General features: G+C 43.9%; 1 protein-coding gene across 7 annotated transcripts in view; it reads right to left on the reverse strand.

The window, feature by feature from the left end:
- The window catches only part of LOC147883555 (receptor-like cytoplasmic kinase 185), a 181,790-nt gene that overhangs the window by 81,967 nt on the left and 87,265 nt on the right, over positions 1-12,558 (reverse strand). For all 7 annotated transcript variants that reach the window (XM_087399871.1, XM_087399870.1, XM_087399876.1 and 4 more), the window contains exon 6: positions 5,372-5,443. In XM_087399871.1, coding sequence (XP_087255997.1) covers positions 5,372-5,443 — 72 coding nt within the window. The remainder of the gene's footprint in view (positions 1-5,371; positions 5,444-12,558) is intronic.

Raw genomic sequence — 12,558 nt, forward strand, 5'->3', positions numbered from 1 at the left:
CCAATCTGAGTCGGTGAAACCACTCAGCTCTAGATCACAATCTGAAGCATAATGCAAGCAAAGAGAGAGAGGCCCGTGGACATATCTGAGAACCCTCTTTGCTGCATTCCAATGTGTGATCGTGAGACAATGCATGAGCTGGCTCAAAAGCCCTGTGGCGTAGGCGATATCAGGCCATGTGGGGCATAGATATATAAAACGGCCAACCAACTGCCTGTACAAATTGCCATCAAACTTTTCAGCAACATCATGCTTACTCAGCTTGAGTCCCTTTTCCAATGGAGTAGCCACAGGCTTACAGTTCTCCATTTTAAATTTCTGCAACAACCCCTTCGAATACTTTGTCTGACATAAAAATTCCATCATGGGTCTGCCAAAACTCAATGCCAAGACAATAATGCAATAGGCCCAAATTTGTCATGTCAAAGTTGTGACATAAAGCGGACTGCACTGCTGTAATTTGCTGCAAATCACTGCCAGTGCGTATGATGTCATCCACATATAGTACCAACATGACCAATTCTGATTTTTGCGACAGAACATACAGATCTAGCTCTATATGAGTGTTTACGAAGCCCTAGGACAGCAAAAACTGATGTATCTTCTGATACCACGCACGAGGTGCTTGCTTCAGCCCATATAGAGCCTTCCTGAGCTTGCATATCACCTCAAAACCTTGGGGCTGATGTACATGGACCTCCTCTTTAAGATCTCCATTGAGGAAAGAGGTCTTGACATCCATCTGGTACACTGACCAACCATGAAACGTAGCAAGAGAGATGATAGAACGAATGGTGGTCATCTTGGCCACTGGAGCAGAAGTCTCCTCATAATCTATCCCCTCCTCTTGTGCATACCCCTTGGCAACCAAACGGGCTTTGTATTTCTCAACTGTGCCATCTGAATGGTATTTCACCTTATAAATCCATTTCGTGCCAACCACATTTTTCCCAATGGGTGCATCAACCAAGTCCCATGTGGCATTCTTCTCAATGGATTTAATCTCAGGTTCCATAACTTTCTGCCATGCCGGATTATACTGAGCATCCTTGAAGCTCTGAGACTCATTTTCAGCTTCCATCACTGAGGTCATCAGAGCAAAATTGACCTTTTTCTGATTTTTCCGAGTGATGGCCCTGGTTTTCCCCAAAGTAGGCTGATCCTTAGCATCTTGAATGGTCAACCTTGCCCAACGTGGAATAGATTTCTCTGCTGTACTACTTACGGCTGCATCAACATCTTTAGTGGCCTCATGACGTTGATAATGCCTCCAAACATGAGGCTGTCTATTGTCATTAATTGGCTGCAAATCTGAAACATTTGAGGGAGAGCCATCCTCAACATGTGGCAAGCCATCTGAACTATGAGAAGTAGAAGGGGAAGCATCAAGAGACTCCATCTCATCATCCTCAAACTGGATGATGTCCAAAGGGGTGTCATCGTATGGTGGCAAGCCTGCACTAGCGGGTTGCATGCACTCATTCTCAGCAAAGAGAACATCTTTGCTTATTATTACCTTCCTGGTAGCGGGATTATAAAGCCTAAATCCCTTATCCCCTGCTTTCAGTGCTATACCCCACAAAAATGCATTTGACACTCTTGTCATCAAGCTTTGTCTGATGTGTGTCTGGAACCAAAGCATATGCCACTGAGCCAAAAACTCTGAAATGACTAACCTTTGGCTTAAAGCCATACAAAGCCTCAAAGGGAGTCACATTAACCAAAGCTTTGGTAGGGCATCTGTTCTGAATGTAAGTCGCTGTCACAACTGCTTCTCCCCAAAAAGCCTTTAAGACTCTCTTGAATTTCAGCATGCATCTTGTCATCTCCATGAGAGTACAATTCTTCCTCTTAGAGAGTGGATTATGCTGTGGTGTGTAAGGGCATATCAAGTGATGTTTAATCCCATGCTGCTTCAAAAATCCCTGGAATGCATGTGATATGTACTCTTCGCCTCTATTTGATTTGAGTGTTCCAATTCTAGAAGTGGTTTGGTTCTCAACCATAGCTTTGAACTCCTGAAATCAATAGAACGCCTCAGATTTTTCCTTCATGAGAAAAAGCCATGTGAACCTGGAGAAGTCATCTATAAAGTTCACAAAGTACCTTGCTCCTCTATGCGTGGGAATAGTCATGGGGCCACATACATCACTGTGCACTATTTGCAACACCCTGGTTGCCTTGACCCAATTCTTGACTTGTTTACTGAATGGCAATCGATGCAATTTGCCAAGTGCACACCCCTCACACACTTGATTTGCTGGTTGCTGCAATTTTGGCATTCCCTGAGTCATATTATTGTTGTACAAGTAGGACAATGCCCTGTGATGGACATGTCCAAACCTGGCATGTCATAAATCAGCCTGGGAAGTGTTTGCTACAGCCAATACCTTCTGATCATAAGGCTGAGCATCAAGCTTGTATAAGCCTCTGTCATATGTACATGTTGCTACAACCTCATACCCTTTCTTTAGATCCTTGATCCTACATTGGTTATCCTGAATCTCGACCAACATATGTTGATCATGGGCAATGTTTGAAACTGAAATCAGATTTTGCCTCAAATCTGGAACATACCAAACATCTCAGATATACTTAACTTTCCCATTATCAAGCTGAATGGGAATGTGCCCAACTCTGATGATGTCCTCAGAAACATCATTGGCACGTGTAACCTATCTGCCATGAACAGGTGTGATGCTCTCAAACCACTCCTGGCGAGGAGTCATGTGCTTAGTAGCACCACTGTCGATATACCATGTATCACTTGCAACAAGGGAAGCATCCCTTGATTGATTTTCAGCATTCAAATCCCCCTAGCATCCATCTTCTCATTAAATGCAGCAAACACAAAATCTCTATCACCTTGGGCAAGATGAGCTTCACCATGTGCATATGAAGCATGAGTTTTAGTGGGGGCAATAAAATTACTGCTAGAGCTATCCCTTTGCCTTTTCTTTTCATTGGCAATCCTTTTTTGACATGCTGCGATGTAATGTCCTGGTTTCTTGCAATAGTTGCATTTGCCCTTTTTCTGATTTTTGCTTGAACTGCTTGCATTCCCCTCCTTGGGCTGAGTTGTATGACTGTGTTTTGGCTCAAAATTTTTCTGAAATTTGCCCTTTCCACCCATGGCAAGCGCTTGCTCACCCTGACGAGAGGCTTCGGCAAAATTTGAGCATCTCTCCTCTTTCTGTAACAAAAGCCCAACTAACTCATCGAACGAGAGTAGGGCTTCCCTAAGAACAATGGCCAATGAAGTGACGAATGTGCCCTATAGAGGCACTAAGCTATTCAGAGTAATAGAAACGAGCTTCTTGTCTTCTATTTCCTCATCAATACTTGCGAGCTGATCACGTAGATCAGTAATCTTGGCAATATGATCAATGATGGTCTGGCCTTCCTGCATGTTGAGATCCTTGAGCTGATTTGTCAAGGCAATGGACCTTGCCTCATTCTTAACATGATACATGTTTGCCAATCTTCCCCATGCTACATTTGCATTCTTGCACGACTTGATAGTTGTCATAATGTGCCTCTTCACATTTTTGGTAATCAAAAACATCGCTTGGGCATTGCGGTGGTCAAACTTCTTTTGCTCCTTCGTCGATGCTATGGGAATAGCAAGAGGGTTGTAGCAGACGACTGTTTGCCTGTAGTCTGACCCAAAGAAGCTGTGCTGGATATAGATGAGCCTGCTGGCCTCACCTCATCCCCACTAACAATATCCCACAAGCCCTTACCAACCAAGATGTTCTTAAATATCCCACAATATCTGTTCGGACAAATTACCAAAACTGTCTGAAAGAGTCGACATCAAAATGGGATACCCACAAGCTGCAAATGTACTTGCAAAAAGAACAGCAAGTCCCAAAAGTGCACCTGGCTGCAAATGTGCTTGCAAATCCCAAACTAATGCTTGCTGCATATGCAAAGTACGACTGGCAGTGACTGCACAATGCAATCACTGAAAAAATGGCATAAACCAATCACTGCACTCTGCTACAATCTGAAGTGCAATCCCAAATCTGAAATAGCACACCTACGAGTGCTCAAATGCATCCAATGGAGCTCAAACGCATCCATAACTATAAAGTAACTGCAAATGCACCCAACAATGCAGAGTATCTGCAAATGCACCTGAGAGTGCAAGAGTATGGGCTGCAAAAATAGTCCCAAAGTGAAATACACAGCTCAGAACACTTATTGAAAGCGCACCTTAGCCAGAACTACCTAGAATGTGTGGGCAAGCTGGAGATGACAAAGGAGCTGAAGTGAGCTACTTGGAACTGAATGAAGCTGTCGGGAGTACGTCTGAATACAATACACGTGTAGGGAAGAGCCTCGAAAAGTATGGAGACGCCTAGAGCTGTTGGAACACACCCAGGAGAGGCTGGAGCTGAAAAAAGTCCAAATCTGAGCAAAAATGCCGAAAAATAGCCGAAAACTACTCTGTGTGAATGTTTGAGCACTCTTCAATGACTGGCTTCGGTCTTTGCAAGATGGTCATTCCTTTGGAGACCTTCCTTAGGCCCGGTTGGAAGTTTTTTATTTACCGTTTTTAGTTGTGAGTAGTAGCTGTCCCATTTTGGGACAGCTACGAATGTATGTAATTGCTTTCTTAATGCAAAATTTGTTCTACAAAAAAAAAAGATGTGTGTGATGCTTGGCTCCAAGGGAATCCTTGGTCCATCTTTTCTGGCATTGCCTACGACTCGTGACTTTTTGCTTTTTCTTCAGTAGCGTCTCCAAGCAAGGTTTCCTACTGCTTGCTTTGGCATGCTTTTTTGGCTCTTTGGCATTTACCCATAGAGGCCTGAGTTCGACATTGTTTTCACTTGGGTTCGATATTGGGCTCTGTGGACTCTATGGAAAGACAGAAATCATAGAGCTTTTGGAGACGCTACCTTTTCCATGTTTCACCATTTTCAGATGTCACTTAGGCATTCTCTTTATGATTGCCCGTCTGTTTGTTAGATAGATTACTCTGTTTACTTGTCTTACAAAATGAACTCTTCTGATATTGTAATTGCATGTCTCCTCTTTGGCGTATGCTCTTTGTAATATAAACATACATGGATTTCATCCAAAAAAGAAAAAATGTGTGTGTATGAGTGTGTGCTTCTGCCTTCGTTTTAAATTGTTATATTTTGGACCTCCCATTTGCCATACTTTCCATTGTCTCATAGGACATACACTTGCTCTTCTTAGCTCTCACACATGTTGAAGTCATTTTTTCTTGATGCATGGTATGTCCCTCTATCTCCACAATACACAAGGAGAAAGCATCGTATTGTTCATAATCTATAAAAAATGTATACAGAAACAGTGAAACCCAGTTTGGATATTTGAGAATACATGATTTACTCACAGGTGCATTAGATGAGGAAGGTGCAGAATTCTTTCTGGCAAGCTACCACTCATCCTATTGCTACTTAGATTCCTGTAGCCAATGAAAGGACATGGATAACTCAAAAAGGTATTACAACAATACTAGCACATAAGCCAGAACATTGAAAGATAAACGATTACTATTAAGTTTTAAATCAGAACCATCAATCATGAGATAAATAATTTGAGTATGCTGAAGTTTTAATAGCTTGGTCTTCTAGATCAGGCCATCACTCCTCTAAAAGTCTTTGAATGACTCACTTCTTGTGTGAATACTAGCAATACATCTCGGGGTAGGGCAAACTCATTACAATTGATGCTAGGAAGGGTTTATAGAACCTGCATGACGTCAACCTTTAGGAATTTCATACAAACACCAATGTGTCATTCTACCCTCATTGTTTCCCATCCACTTTTTTCCCCAACCACAGCTCTTCTCCTATCTAACTCCATCCATGTTGCAGCACAGCACTTCTTCCCATGCACAAAGGAGAGATACAAGAAAGCCACCCGAAAGGGCATGTATGTCAAAATAGTAGCTATATATGTCAAAATAGTAGCTATGAGATGACGAGTGCAAATTGCTTAAGACAACACTACCGCTCCGAGATCAAACAAGGACACCCTGACTAGGAACAGACTGAAAAAGAAAGTTCCTTGCACGCCATGAACAAGAGCTCTTAAGTGTCCTGTATATCATTAATTCCAAAGAATTTTTATGAAACGCCCAGAAAGAAGCCCAACCACCATAGCTGTTCACTAGATGACCCATTTGTTGTGTTGAACATAGCAAAAGATTAATCAAATTATCTTGGACACCTATCGCATGTATACCATCTTGGACAACCTATGGCAGGTATACATCCATCGGACATGGATATCCCCCCCACAATCACATGCAACCAAGACGGCCCTCTATAGATAACATTTCATCCATCTAGAGGAGGACGGCTTCATCTAGCCACCAGGATACCTAAAGATCCACCTTTCCTATGCAATACAGATCACCATGGGTCAGCTTAGGAACTCATTCGTTCTCTCTTTCTCCTTGATGCTGCCTCGGTCCTCGACCCAACAAAATATCCTTCGACCATGGGTCAGCTTAGGACCTCATTCTTTCGTCTTTCTCCTTGATGCTGCCTCGATCTTCGACCCAACAAAATATCCTTTGATATCAATTCATATACCTCTTCTACTTTTGACATTCACCTTTCTCCCTTCCTTTCCGCTTCTCCCTCTTTGCTGTATCAATTTCTGCTTAGATCTCGCTCTACTCCGCTCCCCACTGATCATCCCTGCTCCGCTCTCTAGCTCCCTCCCCATCTAACTGCACCCCAGCCCCCTCCCCATCTGCTCTGCTCAGCACACCCCTCCCCTCTGATTGCTCCCCAATGGCCGTCCTGCCTAGCCTCCTCCTTGCCTGCTCCCTCCACCATCTGCTACCCCGCCCCCTTGTGAATCTTTTGCACCCTTTTGCACCTCCCCCCGAGGTTGGACTGTCTTGGTTGACTAAAGTCAACCCTCTTGGCCTAAGCCAAGTCTCCCTAACTGAGGTCAAGCCTTCTTGACCAGGTCAAGTGTATTTGATTGAAGTCCATGCTTTGACCAATTAAAAGAACTCTTTGACCATAATTAAACATAAATAGAGAACTCTTTAATTATGATCAAATAAGAGGTAAACTTGTACTTTACTTGGATATTTACAGCTTGCTAATAGGTAAGCCTAGCAAGCCCATCAACAATAACAACAAAAGGAATGACAAGCCTAAAGATGACGAGGACCTTCATCCCGTAGAGGCAAGAAGAAGAAGAAATGCTTCTACTGCAAGACCATCCTGGACATTTTGTGAAGGACTGCAGAAAGAATAAGGTAGACTAGAAGAGAAGGAAGAAGTCCAATTCTCCCCCCCCCCCCCCTCGAAAAAAGGACCTTTATTAAACCGCAAGAGCAAGAACAAGGTGGAATACATGATGCAAGCATGAGAAAAACACCATATAAGGGGGCAATAAAAGAAGCTCTTCAAAGCAAACAAGAAATAAAACAAAAGTAGAGGGTGAAAGTGCCATCTCAACCTTGCTGTGGACTTCGAAAAGAAAGGGGAGCCTGGCTCCCCTGTCTATTCCCTAAGGAATATAGCCCTCCTGGAAGAAGATAGTCATGAGTTCCCCTACATACTCGTCCAAATAGCCATCAGTGTATGAGTAGTATTGGTCCAAATAATGGCCAAAGTGTGAGAACGGTGGACCTGGGATCCATCCAGGCCTTTGTGCATCTAGCTCTCTAGATATGCCACACTGAAATACTTGCCCAGTAACTCCCAAGAAAAATCCGTAGCACAGGCATGAAGTGTGAGAAGGGAGCATCATCCAGAGAGCATGACTCAACTAAATGTGGCCGTAGAGCGAGAAAGCCCAAGAAGAGTCACACCATAGAAGACATGAGGCCATGAAAGAGAGAGCCGAGGCACTGAGAGCCCAACTCAGTAACTTTTCTTGGTGACAAATTGCAGTGTAATTGAGATAAGATGTGCAAATTTTGGTGTACTAGTGTGTATGTCTGACATCGAGAAATGCTCCAGAATCAATAAAAAATCCACTACCTGTCCTACACTACTCTTTGCAATTTCTGGTGGATTATCATGTATCGTGGTTGCTAACATGCACTAGCATGAAGCGCGTGCATGTTCTAGTCCACCAAGTTCCAACTCATGGGGGGCAGGAGGAGGGGTGCAAAATGAGGCCCTCCTGTGGGCACGACTATCATGGACCTTTGTGACTTCACATGGGGGTTTGGAAGGAGAATAATCCTCATCTGTGCAATGGTGCATCGGAGGCATGACAACCTCAATAACTACCTTCTGGACCTAGTATGTCTCTAGCCGGCTAGCACATTGCTACAATGTCCACCATGTGACTTGAGAGAGCTGCACCTCCAGCCCCACCTAGAGCACCTCTACGCCTAGGCCCAGGCCACATCTGTACAATGGTGAGAAACCTAACTGGTAGATAGCCATGTCCCCATGAGTAAACAACAACTCCCTATCCTGGGGTCCTAGCCACTCCATCATATGGAGCATCTGATCCATCATGAGATCAAACAGCACCGGAGTCCACTTCTCCTCTCCTACAGGCAAAGGTGAAGCCCCAAAGGGGTGGGTGGAGCAGCCAACCATCCCTACAGAACCCCCTTTTTGGGACTGCAAGATCAATACCCTCATCTCCTAGGCATGGGGGTGATCATTGGGAATATCAAGGTGATTCTAGGGACCAAGCCTCCAAAACTCGCTCGGGAGGCCACAAACCTAGAAACTGAAAAATGGCCCCTCTGCGTCTGCCTACTCTTTGAGAGCTGTGTCCTATGCCGGTAGAAGCCGGGATCTGACTGCAAATAAGAAGCCTACTGCAAGGAGGAAGTCTCTACCTTGCTAACGCCCAAAGACATAGGCGTTTTAGGAGGTTGAGACTTTGGGAGGGGGACATGAAGAAGATAAAGGGGAGATGAGGATGGCAAAAGGAAGGTGGTGAGGTTGGCAGCAACAGCAGTAAGAAAGGGAAAAAGAAAGAAAGAAAGAAAGTTTATTAAAGTCTTCGGAAGACCGATGGGTCTATGCGACTGTCAAAAGAAACAAGTTGTGGTGGTGGAGCTAGTAAACAAGCATCCACACCAATGCAAAATGCAAAAAATGCAGTCATGTCGGTGGTTGACTATATATCAATCTCATCATCATCATCAGGACATCAGGGTGGACGAGGCAATGGAGGCATGAAATCGATGATAGAGTGATGTCGGCCACTCACAGGTGCAGCCCTAGCACATCTCTTGGTCATATCTCTGCATCTAACTAGGGCTACCACGACCCCTGTCGGTCAGGCTCCGACTGTAAACAGGGAGGGGATAACCCCAAGTGTGATCTGTGTGTCAACCCTCTATCTGAGCTGTCGGGTCATTGGCTCTGGGTCATGGTCATGTCGAGGCCTCATCTCGTGGGGGTCCATATGATCTAGCTGAAAAAACTCCATGATAAAGCTTTGAGAGAGATCAACCAAGGAAAATGTATGCTCCTGTCTCCATGCTCAAGTATCCTCTTGCGGTATCTAAGTACCTCATGAATGAAACCTGCTAAACATCGATGGCTTGGGTAGGAGAGGAATCGGGCCAAAATCCCACAGCTATCTCTGAAGAGGCAGTAGAAACACCCTCGGATCTCATACTAAACAGGACACCTGAGATGAAGTGCTCCTCTGTCTCAACCTCTTGCATGTCACATAATGTCATATGCGCCTCTCTCCCTGGGTAGTCGCTCTGCTCTACCACTCTCGATATGAAGTCTATATGAAGAGACCCGAAACTGCCCAATAGAGATCCTTAGTGAGTGGGGTAAGTAGATCTGTGTGTATCTTGGGGGGTCAATGAAACCCTCCTCTATGATATGTAAGCAGTGATCTCTGTAGAAGCTAAGCTTCACTGGGAGTTCACTCACTCCCAACTAGGTCCAAAATATGTATAGTTGTAAGAGATCCTCATGGATTACCTAGTTGACCTCATGTGATAGGAGGGGAGAAAACGGAGCATCCATGTTGTACTAAAAGGAAGGTAGTCTATCCACATGGAGCCCTAGTCGCTCAAACCATCTCTCTGTGCGTGCATACCAGCACCTCTAGTCCCCTCCTATTGCAAGTGCCATAGAAGAGGACAGTGCTAGCCATGGTAGTCTGCTACGCCCAGAGGGAGAATCTGAATGACAAAGCTCTTTCTCTCATTGGTTTGGGGTTGGGTGATGACGTTATTCGTCATTTTGATTTTGACTCCACTGCTCACAACTTATGGGCTAAGTTTGAAGAATCGTTCGGTAACAAAATCATAAATTCAAAGGTATTCCTCAGACAGGAATCCTTCAAGCTGCAAATGAAGCATGAAGACTCTCTTCTTGCTCACTTGAATCATATGGAATCCCTTGTCTCTCAGCTTGCTAGTCTGAAGGCCCCTGTAGGGGAAGATGATCAAGTTGCTGTGCTCCTCTCGAGCATTGAGGAAAATTCTAAGTACCGAGAGACCACACCAGCATTACGTGCGACACAAATGGGTTATCGTGATATGGTTGCTATGCTTATTGATCATGACAGACAGTATGCAGACACTCCGGACTCCACTGTACTATACTTCAAGGGCAAAGACAAAGGCAAATTCAAGCCTTTCAAATGCAATCACTGTGGGAAGCTTGGTCACACTGAGGATCGCTACTTCCAAAAGCTTGCCAAGCAACAACACAAGGATCATGTCAACTTGGTTGGGGCTGCAACAAGTGAAGATGAAGAAGAAGATGATGCTATGACACCGACTCATGCTCTTACTTCCGACATTAGAGATCTATCTCTCTATTCAGAGGTCTATGTACCTGATGATCGGGACTTTTGTTTCTGATCTATTTTTATTATTCCTACAGCTTGATGTATTTTGGGATCCTCTGCCTTGGGTAGTCCCCCTAAAATGATATGTATTGAGTGTTTTGTTTTCATTGAGTCTAAAGGTCCTCTACCTTGGATAGTCCTCCTAAAAAGATGTATTGGTTTTCCTATTTTGGTTGTGGCTTCCTAACATGTCCTGTTATGAAGCCAAGGGGGGAGGATGTACTATGGGAGCCATATGTATTGGCTTTGATAGGTCTCGATATCAGGCCTAGCCGAGTTCTAGGATGTTGGTGTATTCCTAGACCTATGAGCTGGTCCTGTAGCCATGCTATAACGTAAGTCTCTGAGCATGTTGAGTCTCAAGCCATGAGAGTGCTTGAAGCAACCTCTGAACATGCTCAGACTTTAGTCTCTGAGTTACATAGGGTGCACAGTTTGATGACTGTCATTGTCATGTTCTATTCTTAGTTCCATTCTAGTGGTCTCTCACCTTGCCTTCATGGGGGGGTGTTGGAATATGAAGCCAAAGTGAGTAAAAAATGAGTGTTTAAGGTGTCTAGGGAGTGTTTTATAGTCTAGTAAGTCCTAAACATGCCACATGTCATATTGGGAGTCATCCCATATATACTATGGCTTTCTAGAGTTTAGTGTCACGCTATATAGTGTTGTACTTGTCTTGAGTTTTTTCATATCAGTCAACATCAAGCTCTTTGGTGTCATGTGAGTACTTGTCCATTGCTTTCATTTTCTTTCCATTTCATTTCCATTATGCTTGTTATCTTTCCTTTCCATTCCTAGTGTTACCTTGCTTCTCTCCCTACCACTATGATCTTTTGTTAACCTCCTAGCCCCGATCTTAGCAAAGCTCTTTAATGAAGTTGTTTGTTATTTCCATGCACCAGGACCATTAACACCATCTCACCCATCCATTGTGCAATTTTCTTTTCATCTGATTGTGGCTTTTTCTCCTTGCCACGCACAACATTCCATACTCCATCTTTCATAAGTACAAGACGCGTCTTTTTTTTTTTTTTCCAAGAAATAGACTTCTATTAAGTAGGAGAAAAAACCCGCGAGAGTAAACTCAAAGCGGAATACATCATGAAATCATGAGGATAAATAAAACCTCCTCAAAGTGAGGTGGAAAACAACCAAGGCTGAGGCTGAATACAAGACGCATCTTTGTTTGCCATGTAGGGGAATTCTCACCATTAAACTTCTTGAACAAAATGGTAGTTGATTTGGAAGACTCCATGGTTGGAAAAGAGTAGAAATGCAAGTGTAACTATGGAAAGATCACCTTGATAAGTTCTTCATGAGAGCGGAGAAAGTCTGGAAGTTCTTCATGGTAGACAGAAGTAGAAGGACAGCAGCTCCAAGAGAATGACAGGTAGAATACGGGCACCAACTTGCGGGCAGCAGCTCCAAGAGAATGTTGGATAGAAGGAGCAAATGGCGGGCTGGAGCAAAGGTCAACGATGAAGAGGATGGACAGCTCCACGTTAAGCTGGCTGCATCATGCTTGGGCTGTCAAATCATTGAGCTCCATAACAAAATTCGCGCGCAGAAACAAATTTCGTCACTTCTTGCAAGGGCTGTAACTTTTCACAGAGAACTTGGATTGCAATGACGTAAAAACGAAATTTGTAGTACTCAAGGTCCTCTACAACTTTGATGAGACACAAAAGCCATGGTTATGCTTCTAGATCCAGATAGAAGCGTCACATCGTCCGCATGTCACAGAAAGATGTAGCTGAA

Source organism: Dipteris shenzhenensis, chromosome 28, assembly GCF_047967505.1.
Source record: "Dipteris shenzhenensis isolate YYH24624 ecotype China chromosome 28, Dip_SZ_1.0, whole genome shotgun sequence".
NCBI lineage: Eukaryota > Viridiplantae > Streptophyta > Polypodiopsida > Gleicheniales > Dipteridaceae > Dipteris > Dipteris shenzhenensis.